The 15,472-nt window shown below is 43.5% G+C and overlaps 1 protein-coding gene and 1 non-coding gene across 4 annotated transcripts in view; both read left to right on the forward strand.

Moving 5' to 3' along the window:
- LRP2 (LDL receptor related protein 2) overlaps positions 1-15,472 on the forward strand; it is a 278,226-nt gene that overhangs the window by 177,637 nt on the left and 85,117 nt on the right. For all 3 annotated transcript variants that reach the window (XM_083153889.1, XM_083153890.1, XM_083153891.1), the window contains 7 exons: positions 674-1,190; positions 2,700-2,852; positions 4,783-4,953; positions 7,162-7,385; positions 8,860-9,037; positions 11,044-11,240; positions 13,793-14,038. In XM_083153889.1, the coding sequence (XP_083010015.1) occupies positions 674-1,190; positions 2,700-2,852; positions 4,783-4,953; positions 7,162-7,385; positions 8,860-9,037; positions 11,044-11,240; positions 13,793-14,038 (1,686 nt within the window). The remainder of the gene's footprint in view (positions 1-673; positions 1,191-2,699; positions 2,853-4,782; positions 4,954-7,161; positions 7,386-8,859; positions 9,038-11,043; positions 11,241-13,792; positions 14,039-15,472) is intronic.
- LOC146025483 (U6 spliceosomal RNA) lies at positions 11,263-11,367 on the forward strand. The gene has a single exon (XR_014454147.1). It is a non-coding gene; the product is annotated as a U6 spliceosomal RNA (small nuclear RNA).

Raw genomic sequence — 15,472 nt, forward strand, 5'->3', positions numbered from 1 at the left:
AATACCATTTGGGCCCCCCTCATCCACTCCAACCCTAATTCACAATATGCCACACAGCAGTGGGTGACAGGGGGGGAGGGGGGGGGGGGAAGGGTGACAGGGGAAGGCAGAGGGTGATAGCAGGAAAGCAGGGGTGTAAGAAGTGCATGAGGAACCAGTGGGTGACAGGTAGAGGCATAGGGTTACAGCATAAGGCAAGCAAGCAGGGGGGGCACTGGGTGACAGGGAGAGGCAGAGGGTGACAGTGTATGAGGCAGGGGGTGGCAGAGGGTGCCAGTGGAAAGCAAGGTTGTAATAAGGGCAGGGGGAACCAGTGGATGACAGCAAGAGGCAGAGGGTGACAGCATAAGGCAGTGGGATGCAGAGGTTGACAGCAGAAGTCAGGGTAGCAGGGGGGTATTGGGAGACATGTAGAGGCAGAGAGTGACAGCATATTGCAGTGAGAAGTTGACATACTGTATAGAGGAAAACAATGACAAAAGGCAAGGGGAGGCAGACGCCTACAGCGGCAGGCAGGGGAGGCAGAGGGTGGAGCACAATGTCCTGCATGGTGCGGAGAACAGAACAGGGGACATGTACCTTGGTGGGGGCAGGAACACAGTGGTCTCTACGGTGTGTGCTGCTAATCAGGGAACAACATTAACCATTTATATTGTTTGTCTTTTTCAAACAGGCATTAATGAGTGCAGTGATTCCTCAATTAGCAGCTGTGATCATAACTGTACAGATACACAGACCAGCTTCTTCTGTTCCTGCCGTCCGGGATATAGGCTCATGTCTGATAAACGGACCTGTGATGATGTAGATGAGTGTACTGAATCCCCTTCATTATGCAGTCAAATCTGTGAGAACACTGCTGGTTCCTATATTTGCAAGTGTGCTCCTGGCTATATCCGGGAACCTGATGGAAAAAGCTGCCGTCAAAATAGCAACATTGCCCCATACCTTATATTCAGCAACCGGTATTACCTGAGAAACCTGACAGTGGATGGACTGTCTTACTCTCTCATTGTACAAGGTCTGAGCAATGTGGTGGCGCTGGACTTCGACCGGGTGGAAGCAAGACTGTATTGGATTGATGTTGGAAGGAGAGTTATTGAGAGAATGTTCCTTAACGGAACCAACAAAGAGACCATTATTAACAGTGATGTTCTGAGTGGCGAAGGATTAGCAGTTGATTGGGTTGGCAGGTATGAATGTCATCTTACAATACTATATAAATGCATGATAGAATGTAGGATTCTATACATAAAATAATTTTATTCCACAGGTGTCTAAAACAACAGGAAAGCAATGTGTGCTACACATTAGTACAGTAATTGTAAAATAGCTATTTTAACAAGTGTGGGGTTCAATCTCATATCTCTTTATGGGGGATATTTAATCCTGAATCCGATTGTCGGGAACATCTGTTTAACGGCCGTTTCAACCCTTTTCAACTGAATCTCAACTTTCGGTATTCAGTGTTCCGACTGTCGAGTGTCTCAACGGCTGCATTTTGAAGGAAACGGGCACTTCATTGTAGGAATCGACTGCAAATTCGACAATTATTGTCCGTTTCTGACAATTTGGATTAGAAAAAAAAAGGAAAGCCTTCAATGCTGTTGGAACGGGTTAGTCTGTGGGGATAGCGGAGGGTTATGCTGCAAGGTTGGGATGGTTAGGATTAGGCTGCAGAGTGAGTTGTTAGGGTTATGCTGCAGGGGTGGGGTAGAACTTCAGAAGGGGGAGGTTAAGGTTAGGCTGTGGGAGGGGGAAGTGGGGGTTAGGCTGTAGGTGGCAAAGGTTAGGGTTCGGCTACTGGAGAGGTTAGTTGGGGCTAGGTTACCAGAGGAGAAGATTACGGTTAGACTGTGGGAAGGGGATGCCAGGTTTAGGCTGCAGGAGGGGGAGGTTAGGCTGTGGGAAGGGAGGTCGAGCTGTAGGAAAGAGAGTTAGAAAATGTCGGAAATGTTTTGTCAGAAACTGTCATGGATTGTCGAATTCATGGCTATTTTTCAACAATCTGCGGACGGTTTCGCCGAGCCACGGACTTTCCAATGCTCTACAGCCAGAACATTGAATTTCGACTGTCAAGTTACTGTCGGATCCTACAAAAACTGCCTGGGATTCCTACTGGTCGTGATGTTCCAACAGTCAGAATCCTAAATTGAATACCCACTTAACCTCTGTTTATGTCAATCATTCCAAATGCCCATAAGTACGGTAGGCTTAGCCATGATACACCTCTAGGTGCAGGCCTAACTTAAGGCATAAAACTTTTCCAAGTTCAGAACTCTGAACATTCTTCCCAAGTTCTACCAATGGGCCTAATTCATAGATGGACCCAAACCCAATTTATCTGCAATTGAGAGATTATCCGTGGTCTACGCATATGTCTAAGTGTGCTGCGATGGTCTTGCGGTGGCGGTCATAAAGAGGATTTATTTAAAAAGTGATTGACAGTTTGGTACCAAGGTATCGGGAAAGTGGCACTTTTTGCATTGGTTTATTAAGAAAGCTAGGATACAACCCTGTTTTGATGGAAGCTACCCACTTGTATTCTAAGTTTTTTTGTCATGAAGGAACTGAGAACACCTGAAATGTCTTTACTCTAATACCAGTCTCCCACACTATTGTTTTAATCATTTGATCTCACACCCTGGTCTGTATGAAGGATACAGTGTTCTATGTTACTATTATTTTCCCTTGTACCTTAGGAAGCTATACTGGGTGGATTCCTATAAGGACTGTATCATTGTTTCTGAGCTGGATGGAAGATTCAGGAAGAGGCTGGTTGACCGCTGTGTGGATGTTAATAACACGTTCTGCTTTCAGCATCCCAGAGCGATTGTGGTACATCCAAAGAAAGGGTAATACATTCTCGGCATAACATTGCCTTTTATTTCTCGGATTGAAAATTACATATTTCTTCTTATGCTCATCATTACTGTAACATACTATCTGGTATTTCCTGAGATATAACAAGCTAGGAACATGACACCAAATCCTTCTTTTATTATTATCTACTTAACTTTTTCCTCAGCTTAACAAGCAGGTGCCTAGCGGGAAATGCAGCCATTACTGCTAAAATGATTGAATTTTTCTTATATAGTCATTGTGGGCGAACTTTATTCCATTGGATTTTTAAATGAGTTGGACAAGCACCAAAACAAATCAAATGTAATATTCTTGTTTTTTTTTGATGAATCTATAATCTTTGTCTCAGTTTCATACATCGGACAGCACATACTTCTGCTGCTGACATAAATGTATCAGGACATACTGTATTAAGCAGAGGATATTACATTTGTGGTCTGCCTGCTATACTGGCAAGGAAAAAGTAATAAATGAAAAAGAAAACATAGGACCACATTACAAAGGGCACTGTGGTTGGATTGACGAACACGTTGGTTTTGCATCAGAGTAGCTAGATGAACTGGCCAGTGCTGCACTTCCAGATCTTTGTCTTAATGTACCTCTTCGGGCAACTCAATGGTAACTTTAAGTACCCCTACAGTTAGGGCCTGAAAGTATCCTGATGTCCACCAGCTCAGAGATGGTGGTAAATTAAATTCTGTTTGCAGATTGAAAATGGTTACATAGTTACATAGTAGGTAAGGCTGAAAAAAGACTTGCGTCCATCTAGTTCAACCTGGTATAGATATCCATTGCTGATTTGGTAGGTTCTGGTATTTTACAGACAAATTATATTTCTTATTTGTACCCATGGATGTTTTTCTCCAGTAAATGTTTGTCCAACTTTGCCTTGAACGCATTTAATGAGCCAGCCGTTACCACCTCTCTGGGAAGAGAGTTCCAGAGTTTGACTGTTCTGACCGTAAAGAAATTCTTTCTACTAGCTGAATGAAATTTTTTTTTCTTCTAATCTATACTCATGCCCTCGTGTCCTAGATTCCGTTCTATTTTCTACTTCACATCAAGGGACACTCCTAAAGTTTGCCCTCTCCGCCCTTTGTCTTGTACAGTATATATAATATTACAATAACATGTTATTTTTGCACTGGCACACTGCACTGTAAAATTGTTTGCATAGTCACAGCTAGAGTACTTCGTGTTCCGTACCAATCTGCTGCTAACACAAAAGCTGCCATATTTCCTTGCATGCAACCAGAGTAGATTTTATGCTGTAATTATCCATCTTGATCTCCATAGTAATAACTTTGTGCATAATTGTTCAACCAATTAGAGACTAGCTTTTTTGTAATAACTTTGTGCATAATTGTTCAACCAATTAGAGACTAGCTTTTTTGTAATAACTTTGTGCATAATTGTTCAACCAATTAGAGACTAGCTTTTTTGTACTGTAGTAAAGAAAATATAATGGGATATCCTCTGTTTTACTGTATATCACAGATACATGATAAAGTATGATAGAAGACAAAATTAGTAGCACTATGAATTAATTATAAAATGAGTCCAGGTTTCCCTTAGTCTAAAGGTGCCCATACACTGCTGCGACGTCTCGCAGCAGTGTCGGACACCCGATAATCCGCAAGCCGCCGGGACCGTCCCGGCGGCAGGGACGCATGCGATCTGTTGAGGGAGGTCCCAGAAAGGGTGGTCGGATGGCCAGCCGGTCCGACCACCTGTTCAGGTCCAATGCGCACAGGTCGATGGCCATCCTAAGTACTTGGTGAGCAATCATTGTAAGTACAGAAAAAGTAAAGGAAACAAACTTATAGAATGTGATTCTGAGCAACTTCTGGTTATCTGGAAATGATTGATATGTTAAACTTTCTGTATGTAATAGTAACCCTGACTCTTATTTTCCCACAACAGACACATTTACTGGACAGACTGGGGAGACAAGCCATATATTGCCAGAGTGGGCATGGATGGCACGAACAAAACTGTAATCATCTCCACTAAGATAGAATGGCCTAATGGACTCACTATAGATTACAGCAGCGACAAGCTCTACTGGGCAGACGCCCACTTGAACTACATTGAGTACGTACTTAGAGAAGAATAAAGCAGCTCGGTAACTGTTCATACTGTGTATGCATGGCTCCACTAACAATGACAGGGACATGTAGCAGACTGCCCATATATCACTGTCAGGGAGATAATACTGACAGGTCTTGGTGTGCAGGAATTCTGTATGTTCCATAGGGATTCATTATACTAAATTACATCCTAGCATCCTAACACACACAATGTGATATTACCCTGTAGCAGTCAGTGTATAGTATATAGTAGTGTATAGTAATGTATACATTTATTGCTGTAAATGTGTCATTGTGGTGGATCTAATAACAAAATTAACATTTTCTATATAACAATGTATCCATGTTCTGGACTCAAATAACAATGTATCCATGTTCTGGACTCAAATAATAAGATTTGGATAAGGAATGGCAAACAAGCAAGATAAGGAACGTGTTAGGAAAATATGCAGATGCATGTTTTCCATCTATCCTCTCTAGATCAGGGGATGCATGTTTTCCATCTATCCCCTCTAGATCAGGGGATGCATGTTTTCCATCTATCCCCTCTAGATCAGGGGATGCATGTTTTCCATCTATCCCCTCTAGATCAGGGGATGCATGTTTTCCATCTATCCCCTCTAGATTGGGGAAGGCAATTTGTGAGACTCCAGCTGCTGTTGACCTATACATCCCAGCATGCCCTGTTACAGTTGTAACATGCCGTAACAGCAAATCTGTGCTAGAGCATGCTGGGATGTGTAGTCACACAGTAGCCGGCTTGCCATATTTTGCCTACTGTACAACTGCTGTAGGCATTGAGAACAGATGATGCTTTCAAGGGTACAACACATCACCTCAACTCATGGATCAATGAGAAGTTCTGACTGACATTTTACCATCTGAATTTGCAATCCAGATATTGTTTGATGACCAGTACTGCAGTGTTGCATGTACAGAATAAACCAGTTGAGTAAACCTTTATTGCATCAACAAGTGTAGTACAGAGCATTTACCATTATGCAATATTATGCCCCTGTTGCGTGAAGTTCCATCTGCTGTAGGTTTATACGTTTATAAAATGAAAAGCCCCAGTGGTTTCATCAGTAACCCAGTTTGCTCTTAATCTGGTTCTGTTTTACATTTAATGGGCCAGATGCGCTAAGCTTCAAAGTGATAAAATGGAGAGTGATAATCAACTAACCAATCAGCTCCTGCCTAACATTTTTCAATCACAGTCTGTGTTATGGTAGGTAGGAGCTGATTGGCTGGCTGTTTATCACTCTCCATTTTATCACATTTGGGGCGGGATGCTATATAGCAGAAATGCGGTAAAAACCCCGTTTTCGGGGTTTCTACCGCATTTCTATATGCTATATGGCGCCTCCGCAGTGTGTGCGGGATGTTGTAACATCCGCGCCCATTATCGCCGGCTACCGCATTATTAGTAACGGCATATGCTATAACATATGCCGTTATTCATGCAAGGGACAGCTCTTGCGGTAAGAGCTGTCCCTTGCGATGCGGTGCCGGCGCTGGACTTCCGGGTCTGTGACCCGGGAGTCCATCTGCGCATGCGCAGACCCCGGCGCCGGCCGCAGGGCACGCTGGGAGGGATCCGTGACGGATCCCTCAAACAGCGCTGCGGTAAGAAGCCCATAGGCTTCTGCAGGGATTCGCCAGCTTTAGCTGGCGATTCCCTCCGCAGCGCTGACACTGCGGAGGCGCCATATAGCATATAGAGATGCGGTAGAAACCCCGAAAACGGGGTTTTTACCGCATTTCTGCTATATAGCATCCCGCCCTGTCAGCGCTGCGGAGGGAATCGCCAGCTAAAGCTGGCGAATCCCTGCAGAAGCCTATGGGCTTCTTACCGCAGCGCTGTTTGAGGGATCCGTCACGGATCCCTCCCAGCGTGCCCTGCGGCCGGCGCCGGGGTCTGCGCATGCGCAGATGGACTCCCGGGTCACAGACCCGGAAGTCCAGTGCCGGCACCGCATCGCAAGGGACAGCTCTTACCGCAAGAGCTGTCCCTTGCATGAATAACGGCATATGTTATAGCATATGCCGTTACTAATAATGCGATGTCCGGCGAAGGGGGGCCGCGGATGTTATAACATCCCGCCCTTGAAGCTAAGTGCATGTGGCCCAATTTTTGCAGCCATTAGCCTGAACAAGCAGATCTCTGTATGTCTAGATATTGCCTCAGTAGTGTTTGTTTCTGTTCCAATAGATATGCTGACTTGGATGGCAGACACCGACATGCCGTCTATGATGGCAATTTACCTCATCCATTTGCCATAACTGTCTTTGAAGATACATTATATTGGACTGACTGGAACACTAGAACAGTGGAAAAGGGAAATAAATACGATGGGTCTGGGAGAACTATGTTGGCCAATACCACTCACAGGCCCTTTGATATACACGTCTACCATCCATACAGACAGCCCATTTGTAAGTACAGTTACTGTAAAGCATTATGGGTAACCATGCCTATGATTTTCGTTTTATAGCTTTTATTATTCATTTTACATTTTCTGTTCCTGTGCGGTGCTCACAATGTACAAGTGGATCAGAAATTAGGAATAATGTATTGCTGCTAATTATAACCCAGCTTTGAAGAGGTGCAGCGACTATAGATAGCTGTTAGTCAATTAAAGGATTATAATTATTCCGGCAAGCCTCATTTATTCTGTATGGATGTAAATGAGATGTAAAAGATCAAATGCATCATTTTTAATATCCCAGTTTGCCAGTGACACAAATGTCTTTGACCGTGAGACAGAAAATGATTTAGCTTGCAGAATAATCATTCTTTGGTGATATATTGATATTTCCAATGCAAAGTATAGTAGGATTTAAGTCATTTAGAAACGTTCTTGCGGAGGGAATACTGGAGGTCATTTACAAAATGACTGCTGAGCTGATGGCATTTGGTGATATTAAGTGCCTGTATTGTGTGATTGCACATGGTTTTGTAGAAACATTTCATAAAGGCAGTCCTGATGACCATTCACTATCATAAAAAAGGTTATACAAAAATGATGCTGTAGTAACCATTATTTTAGGAGGCCAAAGAGTAAAGTTAACGTGATAACTGGCTGCAGGCCCGCCATCAGGAATTTTGGTGCCCAGGTCTCATTTCCAGTCCGGGCCTGAGCCACCTTCCCCTCCCCCTCCTCACTTGACTCACCCTAACCTAGCTCCTGCTCCCCCATCTCCTCTTCCGCTGAGCTGCAGCCCTAACGTCCCGGAGCGCAGGCTTCTTCGAATCAGGATGCCGGCGGGCAATTAAAATGCAGCACCGGCTGGTGAGCCAATCAGAGCTTGTGTACCAGCAGCCACTCTGATTGGCTGCCGGTACGTGAGCTCTGATTGGCCTAAAAGCCAGTGCAACATTTTAATTGGCTGTCAGCATTCTGGGTTGAAGAAGCCTGCGCTCCAGGACCTGCTTTGTTCAGCGCAGCTGAGCCAGTCAGGGGGCTTGCGGTGGGCAAAATGAGCTGCCCAGGCCCTTCCAGAGGCCGGGGCCCAGGACAGCTGTACCCACAGCACCCCCCCTATTGGTGGCCCTGGCTGGCTGCGTGTTAAGGCCCATTTGCACTGTTTCCATTATGCACGTTAGCAATGAGCTCCTTCTCTATGTATACCTGTCACTTGCACACAGTGGAGGCAGCCATCTTGTGGGCTAAACCACTATGCATGAGAATGCAGTTTATCTATTCAGTGGTTCAGTCAATGGATTGTGGTATTCCTTTTTCCTGTGATCTCCCATTTCTTGGAATTCTATAATCTGTGCTGCTTATGTTTAAGATTTGTTATTCTCTTAAATACCAATAAAATGATAATTCAATTTAAAGTATCATGCCGTATACTGTAACGTTTTGTATGTTTTGGATTAATAAAAAAGTGCAATTGCCCAATTTAGTGAATAATCCCTGTGGCAGAAACAATGGCGGCTGTTCTCACCTGTGTCTCATTAAGGATGGAGGACAAGGATACAGCTGCGAATGTCCGGACAATTTCCTGGCCATGCATTTTGGGAGCACAGTCCGCTGCCTCCCATCTTGCTCTAGTACACAGTTTCTATGTGCTGATAGTGAGAGGTAAGCTTGTCTTATATATATATGACTGTCCATGCCCTCTTCAGCTGCTATTAATGCATGTTCATGAACATGAGTACATTGGAGTAAAAGGAGGCTTATGAACCTCACATTGTTGCATTTATATCAGAGATATTAAAAGCTCTATAACAGAGAACTACGACCCCACTGAATGATTTCTGTGTAATATGATGTCATGGTATACAGAGAGCATATTGGATTTAAAATTTTGATGTGAGCCACTGTACTACATATACGGTAAAAATATTACTTTCTGTGAGTTGTCTCACATATTTATCTAAAATAAAGTTGCCTTCATTACACAGCAACATTATTATTTCATGTGCTTCATGTAATTGTATCTGATCAATGAACCCTACAGTACAGTCACAGCATCCCCACTGCCAGATACAGACTTATCTTTGGTTATGATTCCACGCTTTATTACCCAATCATGTGTATGCTATGCAAGTAATGCCCTATTAATTTGGTAACTGGAATACATGAACTCAGTGGTATATGGAAAATGGTCCTATGGTATCACATTATGAAGAAGGAGGTGATTCATGTTTGGAAGTAAAGCAAATACTGTAACATTGTGTAATGAACAAACGTGTTGCAATGCAAGGGAAGCAAATACATTTATACATATTCCGTGAAAGGTAAATACTGTCTGCCTTCTCATGTAGCCCACAAATATTAGCTTTGTTCTTACACTGCAATTTAGATTTCGCATTAAACCTCCTGCACCCAAATCTAAATCTCTCTGCACATGTTACATCTACCCCACCTGCAGTGCAACTTGGTTTTATCCAGTTGTTTGCTCTTTTGCTTTCCTTTAGTACAAATATGAATCAGGCTCATATTTCAGTAGTGTTTCTTCCTTGTGCAGATAGAGTGGTCTGCATTGTAGCATTGTGATTACATTACCAGCAGGATGCAGCAGCGCAATGTTTTCGGGGCAGCAATACGGAGTTACAGAGTGCGGTCTGACCAATCCAGTCATGTCCGTGCGCAGCCATGAAGCATAGTAAACAGGTTATGTAAATACCTGAGAAACAGCAATATATGCCATACTCCAAATGGGAAATGAGATACATTGTAAAGCACAGCATAAAACGCAGAATACTGTAGCATATTCACCATCTTCACCAATGGGAAAATATGAATCCTGAGAATACGTCAATTTAGTAATTTAGCCGTATTCTCAATTCATATTTACGATCCCGGTTGTACCTGTTCATACACAGGATTGGACGTAATCAGCAATGTTAGGGAATTTCCCCTGAAGTGGTAGTTGCTGTATAATATAAGGAACAAACTTAATACAGAAATGTGTATAGGTCATGTGGTTACTCTTAATATGGGGCCATGCCCTGTTCTGGCTGCCCCCATTCATGGTAGCACCGGGAGTTGTAGCCTTACGGATTTTTGCAAAACTACATTTCAAACTTAATCAGGCCCCTTGTGCATTATATTGTGGTGGGATTAATGGTAAATATACCTGTTAGGAATAATCAATAATAATTTTAAAAAGTATATCCCTCCACCCAAAAGTAGTTCTAGCACTAGCTTCCATAGTAGCCTATAGTATTTGTGAAATTGGGGTGGATAGGAACACAAAAAGGGATGGCTCCTCAGTTAAACTCCAAAGCACATTGCTAGGGTGGCGGGGGACACGAAAAGGGAAAACTCTATTCCAACAGCACTGGTGCGGTGCTGTCAGTGTAGGGAAATGTAACATATAAAGTTGGATTTGGCAGTTAGGTGCCCTACTGGTCCCAATAAGTACTAGAATCCTTAAAGTGGTTGGGTAAGCTGGTGCTTGTTGTAGTGTGAGTGTAAGTATAACTATGGCTACCAGGGCATAATTACACTAGTAAAACCATAGCCACCATGTCTTAGCGTTCAAGGTGCACACTTTAATGTATAGTTCATCATTTGGTTCACCTCCACCCCTTGTAAACATACTGTATAGTAATTAACAGGCATTTTGTTTCCCATTGCAGGTGTATTCCTATATGGTGGAAGTGTGATGGACAGCGAGATTGCCGGGATGGCTCAGATGAGCCCCCTACCTGCCCTCATCGGTATTGCCGTGTAGGACAATTTCAGTGCGGTGATGGAAACTGTACAAGTCCTCACTTCTTGTGTAACACTATCCCAGACTGTCCAGACAACTCTGATGAAGGCACAATACTTTGTGGTAAGCCTATAGACAAGACAGATCCTGCTTCTTCAGAACATATAGTACAATTAGAACAATACAAAGAATATTAGCATGGTCCCTGCACAGGGATGACAGGCAAATTCCAGAAGCGTTCCATATTTTTAAGCATAAAGCTCGGGACCAAATTAAGTTTTTACACTTACTGTAAGATACCTGCAGATAAAAAGTCAGGAAAGAATGAATCAACCAACCAACTATTTCATTCTGTAATCAGTTAGATATGACATATTATGTTCAAATTCAATTCTTTTCTCCCCCTTTAGAGTATAGCAGTGCCCATTAGAGTATAGCGGTGTCCAGTAGAGTATAGTAGTGTCCATTAGAGTATAGCGGTGTCCAGTAGAGTATAGTAGTGTCCATTAGAGTATAGCAGTGCCTATTAGAGTATAGTAGTGGCCATTAGAGTATAGCAGTGCCCATTAGAGTATAGCAGGGCCCATTAGAGTATAGCAGTGGCCATTAGAGTATAGCAGGGCCCATTAGAGTAAAGCAGTGCCCATTAGAGTATAGCAGGGCCCATTAGAGTATAGCAGGGCCCATTAGAGTATAGTAGTGGCCATTAGAGTATAGCAGTGCCTATTAGAGTATAGTAGTGGCCATTAGGGTATAGCAGTGCCCATTAGAGTATAGCAGGGCCCATTAGAGTATAGCAGTGCCCATTAGAGTATAGCAGGGCCCATTAGAGTATAGCAGTGCCCATTAGAGTATAGCAGTGCCCATTAGAGTATAGTAGTGGCCATTAGAGTATAGCAGCGCCCATTAGAGTATAGCAGGGCCCATTAGAGTATAGCAGTGCCCATAAGAGTATAGCAGTGTCCAGTAGAGTATAGCGGTGTCCAGTAGAGTATAGTAGTGTCCATTAGAGTATAGCGGTGTCCAGTAGAGTATAGTAGTGTCCATTAGAGTATAGCAGTGCCTATTAGAGTATAGTAGTGGCCATTAGAGTATAGCAGTGCCCATTAGAGTATAGCAGGGCCCATTAGAGTATAGCAGTGCCCATTAGAGTATAGCAGGGCCCATTAGAGTAAAGCAGTGCCCATTAGAGTATAGCAGGGCCCATTAGAGTATAGCAGGGCCCATTAGAGTATAGTAGTGGCCATTAGAGTATAGCAGTGCCTATTAGAGTATAGTAGTGGCCATTAGGGTATAGCAGTGCCCATTAGAGTATAGCAGGGCCCATTAGAGTATAGCAGTGCCCATTAGAGTATAGCAGGGCCCATTAGAGTATAGCAGTGCCCATTAGAGTATAGCAGTGCCCATTAGAGTATAGTAGTGGCCATTAGAGTATAGCAGCGCCCATTAGAGTATAGCAGGGCCCATTAGAGTATAGCAGTGCCCATAAGAGTATAGCAGTGTCCAGTAGAGTATAGTAGTGGCCATTAGAGTATAGCAGTGCCCATTAGAGTATAGCAGTGGCCATTAGAGTATATTAGTGTCCATTAGAGTATAGCAGTGCCCATTAGAGTATAGCAGTGCTCATTAGAGTATAGCAGTGCCCATTAGTGTATAGTAGTTGCCATTAGAGTATAACAGTGCCTATTAGACAATAGCAGTGCCCATTAGAGTATAGCAGTGCCCACAAAAGTATAGCAGTGCCCATTAGAGTATAGCAGTGCCTATTAGAGTATAGCAGTGCCCATTAGAGTATAGTAGTGCACATTAGAGTATAGCAGCACCCATTAGAGTATAGAAGGGCCCATTAGAGTATAGTAGTGGCCATTAGAGTATAGCAGTGTCCATTAGAGTATAGTAGTGCCCATTAGAGTATAGTAGTGGCCAGTAGAGTATAGCAGTGCCCATTAGGGTATAGCAGTGCCCATTAGAGTATAACAGTGCCCATTAGAGTATAGTAGTGCCCATTTGAGTATAGCAGTGCCTATTAGAGTATAGTAGTGCCCATTAGAGCATAGCAGTGCCCATTAGAGCATAGCAGTGCCCATTAGAGTATAGTAGTGCCCATTAGAGTATAGTAGTGGCCATTAGAGTATAGCAGTGCCTATTAGAGTATAGCAGTGCCCACTAGAGTATAACAGTGCCCATTAGAGTATAACAGTGCCCACTAGAGTATAACAGTGCCCATTAGAGTATAGCAGTGCCCTTAGAGTATAGCGGTGCCCATTAGAGTATAGCAAAGTAAAGTTGCTTTGAAAATGAAAGGTCCATACACACTGGGCGATTATGATCACTATCATCACTGGGGGAAAGCCGCTCTGTGCATACACATTGAGCGGCTTCCCCCCTGCCCAGCGCCGTCAGCGGGGGAGGGCGGCTTTGCATAGCGCAGCACTATGCAAAACCTCCCTCAAAGCCGCATCTGCTGTTTTGAGCCCAGTGTCTATGGGCCTTAACAGGATCTGATTAGTTGGTGGTTTATCTCTCGCAACTCTAACTCTCGTCAAGGTTTAGTACAAATATTTTTGGGATACATATATCTGCATTATATAGATGATTGCACAACCTTAATATTAATCCTTTTTTTTTTAACTTTCATCATGTATTTGTTACTTTATACATACAATGTGTTGCAGCTAATCACCAATGCGATGACCATCAGTGGCAATGTGCAAACAAGCGCTGTATCCCTGAGGCATGGCAGTGTGACACAGAGGATGACTGTGGGGACAACTCTGATGAAGACAGCTCCCACTGTGCCTCTAGGACTTGTAATCCCGGACAGTTCAAATGCAACAATGGTCGCTGCATTCCACAGAGCTGGAAATGTGACGTAGATGATGACTGCGGCGATCACTCGGATGAGCCTCTTCAAGAATGCAGTAAGAAATATCCAAAGGTTCCTAATACCCAATGGCAGATGTATCTGAGTTTCATTCCATTTGATTTAAGACATTAGTGTCCTGTAGTAATTCCTTTAATCAAGGTGACTAGAGAAGTGTGCTAGATCCAAACACAGGCGAGTACCAAATGTCAGGAACTCCGAAGCAGGGTACACACTAGCCAATAGGCTCCATGAGTGATATCGGTAGTGTTTTCCTTAAACTTCTGGCCATACGATATACTGCATAAACATCGCTAACAATATCATTCAGTGATGCCATCCTGTCCCTGCTCCATATATGAAGTCATTGGCGATATAGTTAGCTGCATGCACAGATGACGGAGGTCATTGTTAACAACCTGTGGGAATTGTGCATCTTTAACGATATGGGGCATACCCATTGGGCGATATTACAAACAATGGGGCAGATGTATTAAGCCTTATCAAGAGATAAACACAAGGGTGATAAAGAGAGATAAACATCCAGCCAATCGCATCCTAACTGCCATGTTACAGGCTGTGTTTGAAAAAAGTCAGTAAGGAGCTGATTGGCTGGACATTTATCTCTCTTTATCACCCTTGCATTTATCTCTTGTTAAGGCTTAATACATCTGCCCTAAAAAAAGGCTAAATGAACAATATTGTTTGTACATTATTATCACTTAGTGTGTACCGAGCTTTAGAATGTTCCCATTTTAGAATGATCAAAATAAGCATAATACAGGGTTTGTGCACCCATTTTGGGTAATAAATCCCATGGTTTACATATTCCCCCTATGTAAGATACCAGGTGAGGCAGCCATCTTGAGCGCACTACAGTGGGCCATTCTCCCAGAGATTTGTGCATGTGTATAGATATAGTATAAGGATCATAGTGCAGATGCCATTTCCCCAGAGATCTGTGCATTTACAGTTGACTCTCACACAATGCCAGAGGCTAGTGCACTGCCCTTAAACTGACCCTGTATGCTACATAAGTAAACGCTGCCCACTGTCTGCACAACCTCCGCCCCCTCCTCACACACTGAGTTCACTGCAGACGTGCGAATGGAAGTTTAGCATAAACATCCATTTGCAGCATGCGTGCGGGGAAGAAAGCATTTGATGATCAACGATAATCAAATGATTTCTAAGGTGCACGCAAATCTAAGACACTCTCTCTCTCTGCTGTCTTAAGTTTCTGTGATCCCTGTACGGGAAGAGGGCGCCCCCCCCCCGCACCCGCATCATCGCTTAATTTCCATGGGAGCGACCAACATTTTCATGGGAACACACATGAAACGCTGGGCGTTCCCATGGGCGTAGCTCATTGCCGCTGCCCCACTCCCCCTGCCCGCAATGCTATGTGAGAACGGGGCGGCGAATAAGCAATTCGCTGTGCCCGCTCGCATCAAGTGGTTGCACATGTGAATGTTCAAATATTCTCTGTAAA

This window comes from Crinia signifera, chromosome 7 (genome assembly GCF_055691185.1).
Source record: "Crinia signifera chromosome 7, ASM5569118v1, whole genome shotgun sequence".
NCBI classification, from domain to species: domain Eukaryota; kingdom Metazoa; phylum Chordata; class Amphibia; order Anura; family Myobatrachidae; genus Crinia; species Crinia signifera.